General features: G+C 37.7%; 1 protein-coding gene across 5 annotated transcripts in view; it reads left to right on the top strand.

The window, feature by feature from the left end:
* Window positions 1–17,547, top strand: part of CCDC171 (coiled-coil domain containing 171) — a 168,759-nt gene that overhangs the window by 27,937 nt on the left and 123,275 nt on the right. For all 5 annotated transcript variants that reach the window (XM_087742166.1, XM_087742164.1, XM_087742162.1 and 2 more), the window contains 4 exons: window positions 1,074–1,166; window positions 3,352–3,512; window positions 8,692–8,830; window positions 17,149–17,251. In XM_087742166.1, coding sequence (XP_087598292.1) covers window positions 1,074–1,166; window positions 3,352–3,512; window positions 8,692–8,830; window positions 17,149–17,251 — 496 coding nt within the window. The remainder of the gene's footprint in view (window positions 1–1,073; window positions 1,167–3,351; window positions 3,513–8,691; window positions 8,831–17,148; window positions 17,252–17,547) is intronic.

Here is a 17,547-nt window from a genome sequence, read left to right as displayed (position 1 = left end):
TATTTTTCCGGACGAAATTCTGTGTCCAGGCCTTTATCTGGACATATGTATCTGGTGATTGCTTTTGTGTTTATTATAACTTGAAAATAAATTTTTTCAGCTTGGATCGCTTAAAAATTTTAGTAAAAATATGGACTACTTCTTGAACTTTTTGTAGGCAATCCAAATTTCCAAGTAGATTCTTAGCATAGTCATTTGCATTTTTGTGCTTTTCTAAAAGTTGTAAGAATGGGTAAGAAAGATGCAATAGTGTAATTCGGAGAATTGCATTTTGCTTAAACTATGCATGCATAGAACAGGTGTTGCATTTTGCTTAAACTATGCATGCATAGAACAGGTGTTCTTCTGTGTAATGAGATGTAGTAACTGACTAAAGTAGTCAGGATATTTCTTGAAAGAGATCATGAATGTTCTGATAATTGCTAGACAAAAACATAACAGAATAGTTACAGGTCAAGGAACACAGCAGTAAAAAAAATACTAGGTTAGTGCTTTAAAACATTACAGAGTTTACAGATTTTTGTTGTAGGGAAACTATGACAAGTCTAGGGCTGCAAAGCAATCTGTTCTGGGCACCTTAATTGGAAATTAGGTGCCAAAGCCAACATATTTTTGAGGAATTCTGTATCTTCTCTGTGGTTCCTCTGTCTTGTCACTGAACTTGTAGATACTGTATTGATACCCCATTGTATTTTGGAAGATACAGGGTGTCGTTATGTTGCCTCAGGTGACAGCCTTGGTGAAAACGCAAATAGGAAGGGCATTGTTAGAATACTTAACTTGGTCTTTCTGCTTTCTGACTCCAGCTGCAGTTCTCTTGATTGTGAAAAATGCAGTAATAACATAATGGTACATCAATTTCTTTAAATAGAAAAGAATAATTTAATATTCTAGATATGTAAAAATTATTTTTATATGTATTTCTTGGTATGAGTTCTCACAGTTCCAAAGTACAAGTAGTTCAGATACATCAGGTTGGTGTATGGAGTCCTAATACAGTGAATGAACACAACACTCTTTGTATCATGTTTACCATCTGTCTGGACTTAAATTTCTTCAAAATGTACTTTTAGGCAGCTACAGTGAGAATAAAGAAACTGGAAGAAAACATTGAAGCAGAGAGAGCAGCACATTTGGAATCCAAATTCAATTCAGAGATCATCCAGGTAAACTTTTTGTTAAATATTTTGTAGAAGTCTACAATAAAACATTTGATCGAAGTTGTAAAGGTACAGTCTTCCGAAAATGTTAAGTTCACTTACTTGCTTCAGTGAAAACACTGAATAGTTTTTTTGCAACAAGTGTCAAAATCGTAGTAGCTAATATATAAAAGGAGAGAAAAGAAAAATATCCCCTTTTCAGGGAAAACTAAAGTTATTAGAATAAATAATAAAATAAAATATCACATTTGTAAGTTGGAGAATTCCCACTAGCTTTTAAACAGTGAGGGGAAAGGAAATCATAGAATCATAGAATCGTTTAGGTTGGAAAAGACCCTTAAGATCATTAAGTCCAACCATTAACCTATCACTGCCAAGTCCACCACTAAACCATGTCCTTAAGCACCACGTCTACCCATCTTTTAAATACCTCCGGGGTGGTCACTCAGCCACTTCTCTGGGCAGCCTGTTCCAATGCTTGACAACCCTTCCAGTGAAGTAATTTTTCCTGATATCCCATCTAAACCTCCCCTGGCACAACTTGAGGCCATTTCCTCTCATCCTATCACTTTTTCCTCGGGAAAAAGAGACCTACCTCTGCCTGTCTGCAACCTCCTTTCAGGTAGTTGTAGAGAGCCATAAGGTCTCCCCTCAGCCTCCTCTTCTCCAGACTAAACAACCCCAGTTCCCTCAGCTGCTCCTCATAAGACTTGTGCTCTAGACCCTTCACCAGCTCCACTGCTTTTCTTTGGACACGCTCCAGCACCTCAATGTCCTTCTTGTAGTGAGAGGCCCAAAACTGAACACAGTACTCGAGGTGCGGCCTCACCAGTGCCAAGTACAGGGGCACAGTCGCTTCCCTAGTCCTGCTGGCCACGTTATTCCTGATGCAAGCCAGGATGCTATTGGCCTTCGTGGCCACCTGGGCACACTGCTGGCTCATATTTAGCTGGCTGTCAACCAGTACCCACAGGTCCTTTTTTGCTGGTCAGCTCTCCAGGCCCTCCTCCCCCAGCCTGTAGCGTTGCATCGGTTTGTTGTGACCGAAGTGCAGGACCCGGCACTTAGCCTTGTTGAGTCTCATACAGATAGCCTCGGCCCATCGATCCAGCCTGTCCAGATCCCTCTGTTCCACAACAGTGAAGCACTGTGCTACTGTTTAAATATCCTGCCCTGTTATCTTTTGAATGGGCACTTAGAGCTATTTGGAGATACACTGCATACATCCAACTTCTCTAGGAGTCAGAGCTTAATGCATCCTGAAACTGCAGTTCCCAATACAATTATTCAGACTACATTTCAGCTTCAAACAAAGTTATGATATTTGCAGTTACCAGTAAAGATTGATTAGATGAAAAAATAAAGTATATATGCTTGAACATTAAATCTTTGTATTATTAAACTGTATCACACGGGGTTTGACCCAGTAAGGCAACTATGTTTTTTTAAAAAAGTAAACGAGAAAAAGCTAAACAACAATTGCTTAGTAATCTCATATTAACTAACAAGCCCTTCATACTTGCCTTTTGAAAAACTAAGCAAAATAAGGAATTTTTTTTTCTTATTTTCTGAGAAACAAAAATAAGTATTACCATTCTTCAGTCAGTTATTTTCTTATTCTCATGATCTTCTCTATGCACAGGCACTTAAATTTTTTAAAGTGACGATTAAACTAGAAGCAGGAAAGATTTAGTTTTCTTCATTTCCTCTACTTTCCTACTTTTACAACATACAAAGGAACTGGGAGGGTAACATTCCTTAAAGTTAGAGACTTATCTTTTATGGGTGAATGACTGGTAAGGTTTTCTTCCTTGTTCATATACATGAACAAGCTTCAAGTGTGCTTTGTGCTGAGTGGAAGTGTAGCCTTTACTGTTAATCCCACACCTTCCTGACTCTACTTAAAAACTAGAATTCCCCTGGAAAACTTCAGTAATAACTGAAAAAGAAAAAATCCAGATACCACTAAAGGAGAGTAAATGGTGCTTTTGGTCAGCTTATCTATTTGTCTCCATTTTGAACTGTATGTATTCATGCATTTTTACATGTGTTCAATGCTTTCTGTGTATATACTTCCATATAGAATTAATAGAATATAGTTACCTGTAAAACAGAACAGAATATAGAACAGCATTAAAGATCATAATAGTTTTTCCTAACTTGCTTTAATTGCTTTCTTATCACTTGGTAGTTAAGAATTCGAGACCTTGAAGGAGCTTTGCAGGTGGAAAAAGCCAGCCAAGCAGAAGCTCTTTTGGATTTAGAAATGATCAAGAAAGAGTTCAAAGAGGTAGAAAATGCATATGAGAGAGAAAAACACAGTGCTCAAGAGAACTTGGAAAAACTCAATGTGTAAGTTACCTTTTAAGTTCGTTGTAAAATGGCAGTAGACAGCCATTCTAGTTTACATTCTCTATAGTTTTCAGCTACTAGAAAACAACACCATGTGATGCAATTTGCCAAACTAAGCCAAGGTTCAGAACCTGGCATTCCATTAATAACAGGTCCATATCAGTAACTGTACACATTATGGGTAGGTAGAGAAAATAACTGATCTGTTATAGATTGTTTGCCAAAGCAAAAATATTGAAAATAATAGTTATGATAGGGTCCTGTCTCCAGTAGTGTTTGGGAGGAGTGCAGAACATACATGGCAAGTTTATAACAGATTTTTTCTGTATACACATACATTATTATGAAAACATTACTTTTCACTTCAGGGAGCTAGACGAATCTAAGACTTCTGTCTAGAAGTTGTGTATAATTTATAGTGGATAATCTTCACTTTCAGCAACATGGCTACCATAGTGTGGCTTCCTTTACTAAGTCAGAGAGCTGTTAACCTTCCAAGAATCTCCAGATACCATTTATTCCTTCCTTCTGGAATTTTCAGGAAGTTTTCTCCTGTTGTTTCTGTCCAAGCTCAAAAACTAGCCCTTGAATTGTACAAGCAGTCCTTATGTCTGTTTTTGTCTTTTGCATTCTTAGAGAAAACAAGTGTGTCTGACCTGTAGCTTTTGCTGCTGAAGTTCAAGGTAATGAGATTAATGAACCACAGATACTGTCAAATTTAAGGGTGCAGTCAGTCCATCTAGGGAGTTAATAGGCTTGTAGAAATTATATCTATGACTTTTCAAAAGTACTTAACTTTTGAAATGCAGGACTGCACTGTTTTTTATCTTTATAGCTCTTTAGAAAATGAATGTGAGTCTGAACACATGGGTCATGTTTGGCTTTGATGTGGTCACAAGTAAAGGGTTAAAATTACTGAAGGTTGCCTGTTCTGATTTTATTATTTGATGTGAAATAAATGTGGAGTCATGAATTCTGCATAAATTAATTTTAAAAATACAGTAACTTATTCAAGTGTTACATATGCACGAAAAATGTAAAACACACATCGTGCAAACATACTAGGTCCTGAAAGGAGTTCAATGCTTTACACTGGAGTTACATATTGGTAGAACAATTTGATTCTCAGGGTTTCTAGTACGTTTGGCATTTTAATGCTTCTATTTGTCTGCCTCCAGTTGCTCTTTTTAACTTTCATCACAACTGTTCTCTCAGGTACTCCTCTCTATTTTAACAAATTCTTATATTCATGTTGCTATAAGGTGTTTTATCTTAGATATCTGTGCTCAGTAGTAATTTTTAGTACAAGTTCGTGTCATGAAGATTCCTTTTGGCCTCACAGAAAGTTCATAAAGTATAGGAGTTCCTCACCTAAAATTTTTAGAAGAGTTTCGATTGGTTGATTTCATCACGTTAGGTCCCAGTCCCCCAAAGTGGTATGCATGTGCACTTAAGTTTCCTTAACAAACAGAGTTTGTCAGAGCATTTCATTCTGTGAATTATATTAGTTCGTCAGATGAGCAAAGACCTTTTATGTCAAGAAGTAGTCTTAAGTGGAGTACTGCCTGCACATGGAATAATGCTGTCCAGTCGTTACCATGTGGAGCTCCGCTGTCCCTTTAGGTGTTGAATGTGAGCACTCTTGCAACAACTCTGTATTTTTTGTAACCATTTAGAAATTGCAAATTACACTCCACTAAGTTAGTGACAGAGATGTGAGTCTTTGTTAGTCCAGATACCTAAATTTCTGGAGCTCCATAAAGATAGGTAGTGAAGGTCAAGCTTTATCTCAGATGGACATCAATATACTCAGTTCCCTTGAGGTAATTACATGGGGTAGGCATGTACTGCCTCATCTGTTTCCTGCGCCTTTTTTATTCTTTGAAGCACACAAGTATCAGTAACACTGGTGAATATCAGTGATTGCTTTCACCGGATCCCTTCAGAGAGAATACAAGAGCCTTTGATCTACTTACCTTTGAAGGCTGGGTCCTTGGACTCCAGACAATGTCAGGAGTGTGCCTTTTTCTTTTAAGCCATGATTTGGCATCCTAACATATTTTCACTTTTTCTGGAGGAGTCCCATGAGTTTGTCTTTAAGCCTTAGTCTTTGGAAAGTCTTGGAGACTTTCATTTGTTGTGCTAGAACGCTTGTATGTCTTTTTAGCTGGACTTGATGTAGGGTAAATGATACCAACGTTGGAAGCTATACAAAACTGTGAGAATTTATTTTCTGAGAAAAAGATGGTTGTAATAACTGAAACCAAGCAAACAGGCTTTTCTGGGTTGCATAATTTATTAATTAGCTCTGAACCCAGTAGCACTATGTAAATTGGAAGCAACATGGGATTTAGGTCTCTGTGTGAATTTACTTTTCTTGAAGAGTGAGAGCATGACATAGAATAAATTTGAACTGCTTTTGCTGTATTCTTGAAAGCTGTGGGAGTAGAAGCTACTTTGGGGCACTGAGACAAGCAAGTTCTTTCTCTAAGAATAGGAAGTAACCATCTAGAGCTAAAAGAAAAGAAATCAGCCAGTCTGAAGCAGAAGCACATAGGTATTTGAAGGACTGATAAAGTCGTCTGGTGAAAAAGATACATTGATCTATAAGAAATAAGTCGGAAGTCAGGAAGTGACAATATTGATTCAAAAGTTTCGAAGTTGGAAGAACTTTAAGCTCTTTGCATTATTTTCAATTCTAGTGAGACAGAAGTGATAGGAGAAGAGATAAAGAAGTGAGAGACACCTGGATGTTCCCGCTGCTAAGAGTTACATCAAAGAATAGTTCAGGTTGAAAGGGATTGCCGGAGATCTATAGTCCAGCCATCTGCTCAAACCAGGATGGGCTGTGAGATCAGGGCTTCATCCAGTTAGGTCTTGAAAACCTCCAAGAATGGAGATGGCACAACCTCTCTGGGAGCCTGTTCCACTGTTTGACTGTCATTAAGGTGGAAAAAGTTTCTCCTTCTCCAAACCTCTTTGGATTCAATTTGTGACTGTTGTCTCTTGTCCTCTAGCAATACATTGCTGTGGGTGACTGGCTGTATCTTGTCAGTAACATCCTTTTAGATACTGGAGGGCCTGTTATACACCCTAATGTTATCTCTTCTCCAGCCTGAACATACCAGTTCTTATATGTACTTCAGCCCCTGACCATGTTGGTGGCCCTCCCCTGAGCTCACTCCAACTTTTTTTCCTGTATTATGGGGGAGGTGTATGCTTAAAACTGGTCATTATCCTAGATGTGTTGTAAAGAGTGCCAAATAAAAGGTGATTAGTCACTTCCCTCAATCTTCTGGCTATGCTACTACTAATACAGATCAGGGTGCCGTTAGCTATCTCTACTTGCGTGCCATGCTGCTGATTTGTGGCTAGGTTGCTGTCTACCAAGATTACCAGGTCCTTTTTGAGCATAGCTGCTCCCCAGCCAGTTACCAGCCAAACCGCTTCAGGGGGCTCTTGCTTCCTAAATTCAGATCTTTGCATGTGTCATTGTTGAATCTCAGAAGGTTCATGCTAGCCTGTTCCTTCTCCCTGTCTAGGTTCTGGTGAATGGCAGCCCTTCTCTTGAGTGTGTAATTTGTGTTGTGTCGTGACCTACCCCCACCCAGTTCACTGTTATGTGCAAACTTGGTGAGATTGCACTCTTGGCCTGATCCAGGTGATGGATAAAGATGTTAAACAGGTTCTAATACAGACTCCTACAGTATTCCACTTGTTACCAGCCACTACCATCTGAGCTTTACCATCAAACCATTTTTATCAATGTTCACTTATCTAGACTGAAGTTTTAACTTGGCTATAAAAACACTGTGTGAGACAGTGCCAAAAGCCTTGCTAAAGTTGAGTTGCATTTAATCTACTTGCTCTCCTTTTGTCCACAGATCTGGTCATTTTAACATGGAATATAACCAGATTGGCCAGACATGATTTAGCTTTGGTAAATCCTCACTGGCTGTTCCCAATCACCTTTTTTTTCTTTCATGAGCCCAGAAATTTGTTCCAAGAGGACTTGCTTCATGACGTTCCTGGGACCGAAATGAAGCTAATTGGTGTATAGTTCCGTGGCTTGTCCTTTTGCCCTTTTCTCAATATAGGTGTGACATTTGCCTTTCTCTATTTGCCAGGGACCTCCCCCAGTCTCTGTGATCATTGAGCAGCCTCGCTGTGATACTGGCCAGCTTTGTCAGAAGCTGTGTAGGTGACCTGGCCTCTTCAGTTTCTATGGGTTGAGTTCTTACAACTCATCCCAGACTCAATCCTCATGTAGTACTAGCAATCGTTCTCCTCTTTGGGCCCTTTTACTGATCATAGAGGGTTGGGAGACCTTGTCAGGGAAGACTGAGGCAAAAAAGGCATTGAGTGTGGTGACCTTCTCCGTGTCTGCTGTTGGTAAATTACCTGGTCTGTGTAGAAGCAGGTCCATGTTTTCTTTCCTGCCTTAACACAGTGGTCAAATCTCTTCTTGTTGTCTTTGTCATCCTTTGCAAACATCAATTCTAGGTAAGCTTTTGGCTTTCCTGACACCATGTCTACATACTCAGGCAATCTTTCTAAGTTCTTCCTTGGATTCCTGTCCCTGCTTCTGTCTTCTGTATGCTGTTGTTTGGCCTTGTAGCTTTCTCACGAGTTGCCTATTTAGCCATACCAGGCTCTTTATATATCTGTTTTCCTGAGTACCAGGAGGACTGATATAGTACAAGAACGGTTTGAAATTTTGAGAACAGTCTGCTGGTGGAAAAATTTGAACTCATGGCATTTTGAGTAGAATATAGTCAGGTATGTGGAAACTTTAGGAGCAAGCTTTGTACTTGAAATCAGGGTTGATTATGCAAGATGTGACATGGTCTTTCTGAAGATACCTACTGTGTTAATTAAAATATGATTAATTCTGTTTATTATATGTAATTTGGAGGCCATATCCAAATGACCAGCTGAATTTATGACTGAAAGCCTAACACAAGTATTGCTAACTGAAAAGAGCATAACCACTTCTTGAAAAGCCTTTCTTAGAAGGAATATATAACTTTCTTCAGTTTAAAAAAAAGAAAGCAACTTCAGAAGCCCTATGATGTGCTAACATGATATGTGCCATATCCATTAATTATCTTTAGAAGTATGTAGTATACTTGACAAAAGTATTTTTTCATAAAAATATTCTAATGCTGAAACTTTCCAGATTAGAAAGAGAGTGTTTCTCCACAAACAAGCAAATGAATGAGAAGATTGAGGAGAAGAAGAAGGTAATTAAAGACCTCTCTGAGAGACTACAGAATAATGAAAAAACCTGCAGAGAATTACAGGGGGAACTTGCAATGGTAAGACAAAAGGCCTGTGGCACTCATTGTTTAGGGTTTAAGCATACTGTGAACATCATCTGCATTTGCTGTGCTGAGCTGTGGAAGAACTCTGCCTTTGTGTTACTCTGGTTTTACTTATGTTACTTTGTTTTGTAAAACATGAGTAAATATAGCTGATATACTGGAGAAGCTAATTAAAAAATGTGTTTTAAGTGATATACCGTGTGTTTAACTGAAGAATTATTTGCAGAAAACAATTATTTTAAAAGTATGGCTATGAGTAAAGAGTAACTTGTGTTTGCATTCCTAGCGAAGTAGGCAATTTGTAGATATGGATTATGATTCCTTGTGGAGGATGTTCTGTCTTTCTACCCAAGCTTTCTTCTTCTCCAAGCTTTATTAACTACCATTGTAGGCTTGTTTATTTCTATTTCACATAACATTTTGTTTTTAGTGCAAGCATTTGACTAAAAATTGCTTGAAAATTGCTTGTTTGAAAGTGACAAAGCAGAGGGAATTTTGTTTGGTGTGGATTCGTCATGTTGGATGTATTTTACTGGATTATTTTCTGAAATCTTTCTGCTTTTATATGACCAATTGGGGCCTTTCCCATTGTCTCTACCCAACTCAACTTTGAAAAACAATTTTGCCATCCTGTTGCATAGCAGCAGGGACAAAGCAAAGATCTTAGGACATCTAGAAAACCCCTCCTTCCATTGTGTAGTAGCATTTGCAGTTTTTCTGTACTTAGCCAATGTAAACTTTTTGATACTGGCTTGCAAATTTCTCTTCTTTCTCTCTCTTGGAGCTGTGAGTATGGAAAGTAAATGTGGTTTGTTCCCTGCTGCTTACAGGTGTTGTGCTAATCAGTGAGCAGGAGCAGAGACCTGCATCAGAGGATCTTCAGACTTGTTGATAGCTTCTGTTCAGTTGATGGAGTTATTCCATACATTGTCTTAGTGTTATCCACTTCCCAGACAGATTGATAAGTAATAAATTGAAGAAAAATCAAATCAAAAACCCCTCTTCCTTTTGGGAGAATCACAGTTTCTTCCATGCAAGCATTAATGTATTAAAATGCATTTGCTGACCTAGTTAACCTGAAAAAGTCATCTTATCAGGCACAAAAGGAATATGAAGAGACAAATGCAGCTGTCTCCCCTAACTACAGTCAGTAATGATTGCTATTAATATAAAATACAATTCCAGGCTGAAAAATTTCTGCTAGGAACCTTGAGTGCTTGCTAGCTGTTGCTGTGATATGAGTTTTCCTTTTTGTTTTGTGTTCCCTTGTAAAATGTATGTTATACCTGACAAGAATTCAGGACAAAATTCTGTTCATGATCAAGGTTTCTGGTAATGGCAACAGTATTAAATAGTGTACTCAATATGAACCTTACATTACTGAAAGGTAAAAAGCAGAATAGATTATCTCAGTTAAAAGAACTGTCTTATTCATAGAAACGGTTGTTTTAATTGTTTTACTGGAACGATTTCAAACCGCAAGTCTGTCTTGAACAGGTAATAAAAATACTCATTTTCTGAGGGGTTGTATTAGTGGTCCCCTATGGGATTAGATTTTTATCACCTTGGATGGCTTTGTATTTTTCCTGAAGACTTTTGTATTTGTTTGGGAAGCAGGAGTGCCTGTGTGTGGTCTTGTTTACTCAGTCTGGACAGTTTTTTGTTATTTTTCTTCCCCAAATGAAAAAGCAGAAGGCTCTAGCAGAAAATAAGTATAGATGACATTTCATATACTGTTATTAGGCTTCCCTCTACCCATACTAAAATTGTGTGAAAATGGCAGTGTGTTCTCTTCCCTTCATTTCCCCCTCCTGCTTTCTTGATCTATTAATTACTTTCTTATATTTTATACTATTGTTAGACATCCCAAATATGTCCTTTCCACTCCAGTCTGATAATCTTCTATTGGTTTCTCACTTACTGCTATAATATAAGTTAAGGTTTTTGTAAAATATTTGGGAAATATAACCAAACCAGCGAAGGCTCTTTTGTTTTTGGAGAAGCAGACTTATGCAGGGACAAAATACATTCTTTGGAAACTTTATATGAAAAAGCACTTTTTTCTTTTATGGCTCAGTTGAATGTATAGTAAAGTAGTTATGCTGCTTTTAATTTTAAATATCAGCATGTGGCAGAAGTTTGCCAGAAATCTGCATGGATCAAATGTGATAGGATCTGTTGGTATCAAACAAAACTGCTTATTAATGTTCAGCATGAGCAGGCTCTCAAGATTTCCATTATGTTTTTCTGAGGAAATTGGTCTCAAGCTTATCATTATTTCCAGCTAGGGTTTTTAGAAATTTTTAGCTTGAAGAATAGGAATTTGGAAGAACAGCCATTGTGATTCAGAACTTGTTTTAAACTGAAACAGCCCCAGCTGTATTTTTGCCCCATGGAAAGAATAAAAGGTGTCTCTAATAGTTTTAAAAGTTACTCAGGATATTTAAATTTCTGGAACCTAGTAGTGGATGATTCTTAGTACCGGTCAAGCGGGAGACGTTGAACCTTTATTTTATGAGAAATGTATTGGGGAACTTGCCAATTCACCAGAATGCATATTAGGAAGTTGAAGTCATTAAAAATAGCATATTTTAGTATAAATTCCTTTAATTTGGAAGAACTGTGTATTCATTTCCTTCCCTTTGTGTAGATACTATCAGGAGTAGCATAATTAGCGTGTAAGTAGTGTAACAGATTACACCCAGAGCCTGTCTTTTTCTGTGTGGCATATAAATCATTCTCTTACAGCCATGCATGCAGTCATGTGCTGTATACATCTTGGCTGTCTGTAATAGCCTTGTACGTTATTGTAAGCTGAAAGACAGAACACAAGTGTTTGAGAATCTGGTTCCTGGACGTAGGCATTAACCATTGTTCTTTAACGCAAGTGTCTTAAGTATTGACTGAACAGACAGTGAAACACCCTGAAGATTATGATTCTGTTCTACAAATTCTATGGAGTAGAATGTGGTACTCAATGGCAAAGATGTAAATCTGATCTAGATGATTTATTGTGAACAGAGCTTTTCCTTTCAATTTAAAAAAACTGAGATGCAGTCTTCATTAATTCTGTGCTAATGATTGTTAAATGTTATGTTACCTTCATTCTTGTTTTGCTTGCCTTAACTCAGGGGTGGAGTGTTCCCACCCAGATGCTGCTTCTGTTATTTTCTTAATTTAAGAAGACCAAGCACTCTGAAGCATATGCTTAAATGATTTTCTACAAAGAAACCAATTTTGTAATTTATTCTGGAAGCAGAGAGGTCACTCAAGCTGTGATGTCCCAGTGTTTGAAGACAAGCACCTAAAAAATGCTTTTAAAATTGCCAGTTCTTGAAAAATTTTCTCTGACTAATAAAAAACCCCAAAACTCAGAGATACTTCATAACACCCTCTCCCACCAAAACGTTGCTACAAATCTCTCTTCAGGAAACTAGAATAGTTCCATATAAAACTTGAGCATTTTTGATTAATTTTATGTCAGATGATTAAAACTGAGACACTAAATTTCTTGAGAAATTGTATTTAATTTACATATGGCTAGACACTTTTTAAAGACCCTTCTATAGGAGGGATCTTCGGAAAATTCTAGCTAATACAAGAAAATAAAGGAACTCTAAGTATTCAATAGTTAGATAACTTGAGCAAAAATAAATAGTAGCCTAAGTAGGGAGATTGTCAATGAGGGTTTGGTTTTGTTTTTTATACTGCAATTTATGCTTGATTGCTTAAAATTTGTGCTACTATTCTGCTATACAGAATATCACTCAAGTAAACCCCATTTTTTGTTAACTGTGTAGCAGTCATTTGGAGCCTATTCCTATAAATGTTTTGATTTGGTTTCCCCAGGGTTATGCCTGGTAAACATTCTGATGCTTTTGTAAAGGATTTACCCAAATGCTTTTCAAGGAGTACCTGAACATACTGCTTTTTGGTGGCTGTGTGGATAGTTCTGGCTTTGGCACTTGTTCTGCCATCACCAGATGGGATTTGTACTGCAGACCGGGTGGGTGAATTAGTCCATGTGCAAGAGAGCCACACAGGAAAATCCCTGTAACTATAAACAAAGTAGAGAAAATTCCTCTTGGAATAATGGCAGTTCGTTGCAGGACTTGACCCCAGTTCCCTGCATAATACTACCAGGGTTTTGATACGTTAATTTTGAAAAGGCCTCAAACTCCTGCCTACATGTTTATTTTTTTAAATGTTATTGACCTCGAGATACAGATGCACATTTGCAGCATCAGGTCACGTGGGCTATTCTGGAAGTGTGCGTGGAGTTTGCATTTATTTTATTCAACAAAACAGCTTTTGGAAAATGCTGAAAAATCAATGGGACTTCATTTCTGCTGTGGAACAGGTAATGCAATGATACCAAAATTGAATACTGGTATTTAAGGAAAATATCTTTGCAGCCAAGGTAATAGGGAATTGCCCAGATAGATGCAAATACCCTGCTTCTGGAAGATTATAATTCTGACAGTGGGTGGAATAATTTTTATAAGTAGTAGGTTTTCCTAATAATTCTGGTTATCCTTACAGATAAGGATACAAAGCATTTGGAAAAAAGATTTTTCTCTTGGCTGGAGCCTACAGTACTTGTAAGGAAAAATACTTGGCTTCTATTTAATTTCTTTAAAAGTGTGGTTGCGTTTTAAAGTTGATGGTTAAGTAATATGTTGCCAAACAGATTTTTCTACCAAAAATTACTTTGTCCTCAAGGGATATTTTGTGATAATAGGAGCCTTCATAAGGATATGAAGTTTGACTTGGGGGGAAGCATTGTATATGCTACAATTCAGCATATAGTCTGGGTTCAGAAAGTATGAGTTTGCTCCCATATTGTTTGGTTTCTAGCCTCCTATTCTGAATATTTTGTGAGGGAGGGAATTGTGTTTGGGGGGTATAGGAAATACTCCTAATATATTTCAAGAATTTTAAATTCTCAAGTGTTTATGTACACATCACAAGAAGACTTTACCACTGGTCTCAGGGACCTGGGATTCCCGAAGGCAGGTTCTACCCGTAAAGACTGAGGTGAAAAAGGCATTGAGAAGGCCATTTCTGCAACCTAGTCACCGGATCCCCTGCTCCATTCAGCAGCAGGCCCACGTTTTGCATAGTCATCCTTTTGCTGGTGATGTACCTCAGGAAGCCTTTCCTGTTGCCCTTCACGTCCCTTGCCAAATTCAACTTTTAAGTGGATTTTGGCTTTCCTAAGCATATCTCTCCATGCTTGGACAGTGTCTCTATATTTCCTCCTGGTCACCTATGCCTGCTTCCACCTCCTTTATGCTTCCTGTTAAAAATTGAAATTAGTCAGGAGCTCCTTGTGCATCTGTACAGGTCTCCTGCTCCCTTTCATTTTCAAGGTCATTTTCAAGGATCACCTCCAAGGTCAAGAAAGGCCCATCCTGAGGTGCAGGAAGTCAAGCAAAGTTAGCAGAAGGCTTACTTTACAAGTGTTCTTTTACCTGGTTCTACTAATGTGGTCTGGGAAGCAAACTGTGTTTAAGTAAAGGCTTTAGCACTTTGTCACCCAATTTACCTTTTGAAGTCATCTAGGGAACATTCACACCAGTACCTTTCCAGTAGTTCTACAGGAATAGCATCCCTAGCACAGATGTGATGGTGGATGGAGTTGCTGAGAGGGAAGTAGTCTCATCCCTAGAATAGCTGGATCTGGCAGAAGATATCTTCCAGCAGTTGCAGTTGATTATGTTTGACTTCTGCTCTTGTGGACTCCCATTTTCCTTTTCAAAGTAAAGAGTTATGTATACTTGCTCTCTTTGTTCAGACTGAAGAGAAGACGACTAAGGGCGTTATAGCTACCTCCATGAACTATCAAATGGGTGCTTATGGAGAAGATGGAGCTAGAACTGTGCAGTGAAAGTATGAGAGAAAACAGAAGATTTAGAAAGGGAATTCTAATTATCTGTAAGGGGGAAAAAAAAACCAGTGAGGACTGTGAGATATTGGAGCAGGTTGCCTGGAGAGGTTTTTGAAACTCCATCCTTGAGGATACTCAAAACTTGACTGGACAAGGCTCTGAGCAACCTAACCTGACTTCAAGCGTGTCCCTGCTTTGAGTGGGGAGTGGGACCAGATGACCTCCAGAGATCCTGTCAGCTTAAATTATTCCATGATTTTATGACTCTAAACGTTCTTATTGGATACCTGTCAGTGAGATGTAAGAAATTAGATTGATATGTTCAGACCCTTTTGGACTCTTAACCTGTGCTTGGATTTCCAGCACTGTAGTTTACGGTATTTTTCTTCCATTTCTGATAATGGGGACAGTGATTGAAAATGGGAGTTAAAAAGGAAGGATACTAAATACTTTGCAGCTGAAATGTACAGAAACTGGCTAGTCTGAGGAATTTCCTTTTGATCTTTATTGCTGTTGAGAAAGAGACTGAAATTGGCTTAGGGATTGTAGTTGCAGTTAGCAAATAAAGCACAGAGAAGAGGTGAAGGCTGAATAGATTGGAATATACTGACTAAATTGTGGTAAATTAACTAAACCAAATGAAAAAAATTCTCACATTTGACTTCTCCATGGGAAAAGGTTTTTCTGGGAAGATTTAGTCTGACCTTGTCTGTGCTGGAGTGGTTTATATAAAAAGAGTATTTATTTTATTGTGATGCTGATCATATTGTAATATTTTCTTATTTGTAATATGTGAAGTCTTTGAGATTGTATCAGTACATGAGAGTAAATTATTTTAATGCGTTTCCATCCCATAAAACATTTTTACTGGAGCTCAGCAATTACAAACTCTATTTTGTAGATAATTTTATAGAGTAAAAATTAAAACAGAGTTATTTTTGGATATATAGAAGTGGTTTGGAAATTCTTTATGAAGTGTAGTACAAACTCTCACACAAGGAAAGGGGTGTAAATGCTACAGGGGGCCTAACATTGAAATACACATATGAATAATATATTAGTTGATATACAGTAGATATAATTAAAATAGAAAGAGTAAAGCAAATTTATAAAATATTTAAACTGAATAGTGCAGAACACTGCAGAGAATTAAATGTATTTCTTGGTTTTTTAGTCTGACAGTTATATGCTACCAGTGTGTAGCAGTTTTTCTGGGGAGGATGTTTACCACACTTGAGAAATTGACTGGATACTTACACATTCAGTGAAGCATAACTAAAGCAATAGTGTATACATAGATAGAAAACAGTAGGATTTTTCTCAATGCAAAAACAGTAACCTTCCATCACCAAGTAGAAATGGAAATTACTCAAATAGGTGTTAGAATTTAGAATAAAAATAAATTGGGTAATTAAAAGTAATGAGACATCTTTGAGCATAACCTTTGTCATAAGAAAATTGTGAAGTTATTTAAATCTAGTTTCATCTTGATTTGAGGGGGAGGGATTGCTGGGGGGGTGGGTTTTTGGGAGGATTTTTGTGGCTTTTTTTTTGTTTTCTAAACTGCTGAGATGTATTACTTTTTGTCACTCAACTGCTAAAATTGTACATTTCTTTGAGAAGTCAGAACTACATATGTCCAAGAGGACCTTGGTCTTGTCTGGAATTATGGATGCATGTCTTTGAAAATTGCAAGTTTTAATATCAGATATAAATTGAAGGAATGACTTGATATAGTCTTTCTATTGTAGCAATTGAAAAATCTGCTGTAATACCTTTCTGCCCTCAGAATAAAGCCAGTGTCTTGACTTGAACAATAGGCTGTACTTAGTGAACAGCTTTTTTAAAGATAATTCAGTGATAGGAGCTGAAGGACTCTGCTGCTTTATATTCCATGCATAAGGAGGAGTTTTTGATATTGAAGAAGTCGCTATCAAGCATGGAAGATACTAACAACTAAAGTAGGCAGGTTTGCAATGAGAATAGGTGTGGGATTTGACTGAGTGCCAAATCATGAATTTCTAGTCTGTCTGCCAGTAGTTTGGTGTCTTTCTGGATGCCCTTGCAGGGTGTAACAATAGATTTCATTGCTTGCATAGATGGGCAGCAGTTAATGTTCATTAAGATATTTTTAAAAGAAGTTGATCAAGACTAGGTTTTAGTACAACCATTTTTTCTTTTTCTTTTGACTACTTGAAGCCTTTAGTTCTATTTTAAGTGTGTTTCAGTGTTCTGTGTTACTTATTTGTGATGTTATGTTAGGTCTCTTGTCTCAAGAAAAGGAGTAACAAGAAATATAGCAGGGATTTAAATGTAAAGGGGAACAAAAATACCATTGTGATTTGTATTTCTTTTATTTACTATTTTAATGGGTTTCTTTTTTTCCCCCTCTTGTCTTGTCTGTATCTCCTGTCAAATAAAGGCCAAGAAACACCAGGTCTTTCTAACAGAGACGTATGAAAACAACATGAGAGAGCTGGAGTTACTCTTGGACAGCTTTGCTATGTCAGGCCAGCGGACAGCAGGTTAGTTGAAGGTATAAAATGACAGATGCATCTGTCAATGTTCCAAAGTCACTACATTGTGGGAATTCTGCAGATGCCTCTTGCATTCCCTCTTCTCAACATGCTTTGATTTGATGACATGATAAGAGCAGTTCTCACAGCAGTCAAATGGCCTTGCTAGCTGAGAAAGGGTGACGGAATGTGGACCTGCTGTTGTCAGCCGAGAGCTTGATTTACAAATGCTGGGGTGTATATGATCGGTCAGAAAAGGGCTCACTTGCTGTGCTCTAAATCCAACTGAGAAAAAAGTCCTTACA

Source organism: Nipponia nippon, unplaced genomic scaffold (assembly GCF_047370975.1).
Source record: "Nipponia nippon isolate SJK-2023a ecotype South Korea unplaced genomic scaffold, ASM4737097v1 scaffold_8, whole genome shotgun sequence".
NCBI classification, from domain to species: Eukaryota; Metazoa; Chordata; class Aves; order Pelecaniformes; family Threskiornithidae; genus Nipponia; species Nipponia nippon.
The sequence above is the reverse complement of the archived record's forward strand: the minus strand, read 5'-3'. Positions and strand labels throughout refer to the sequence as shown.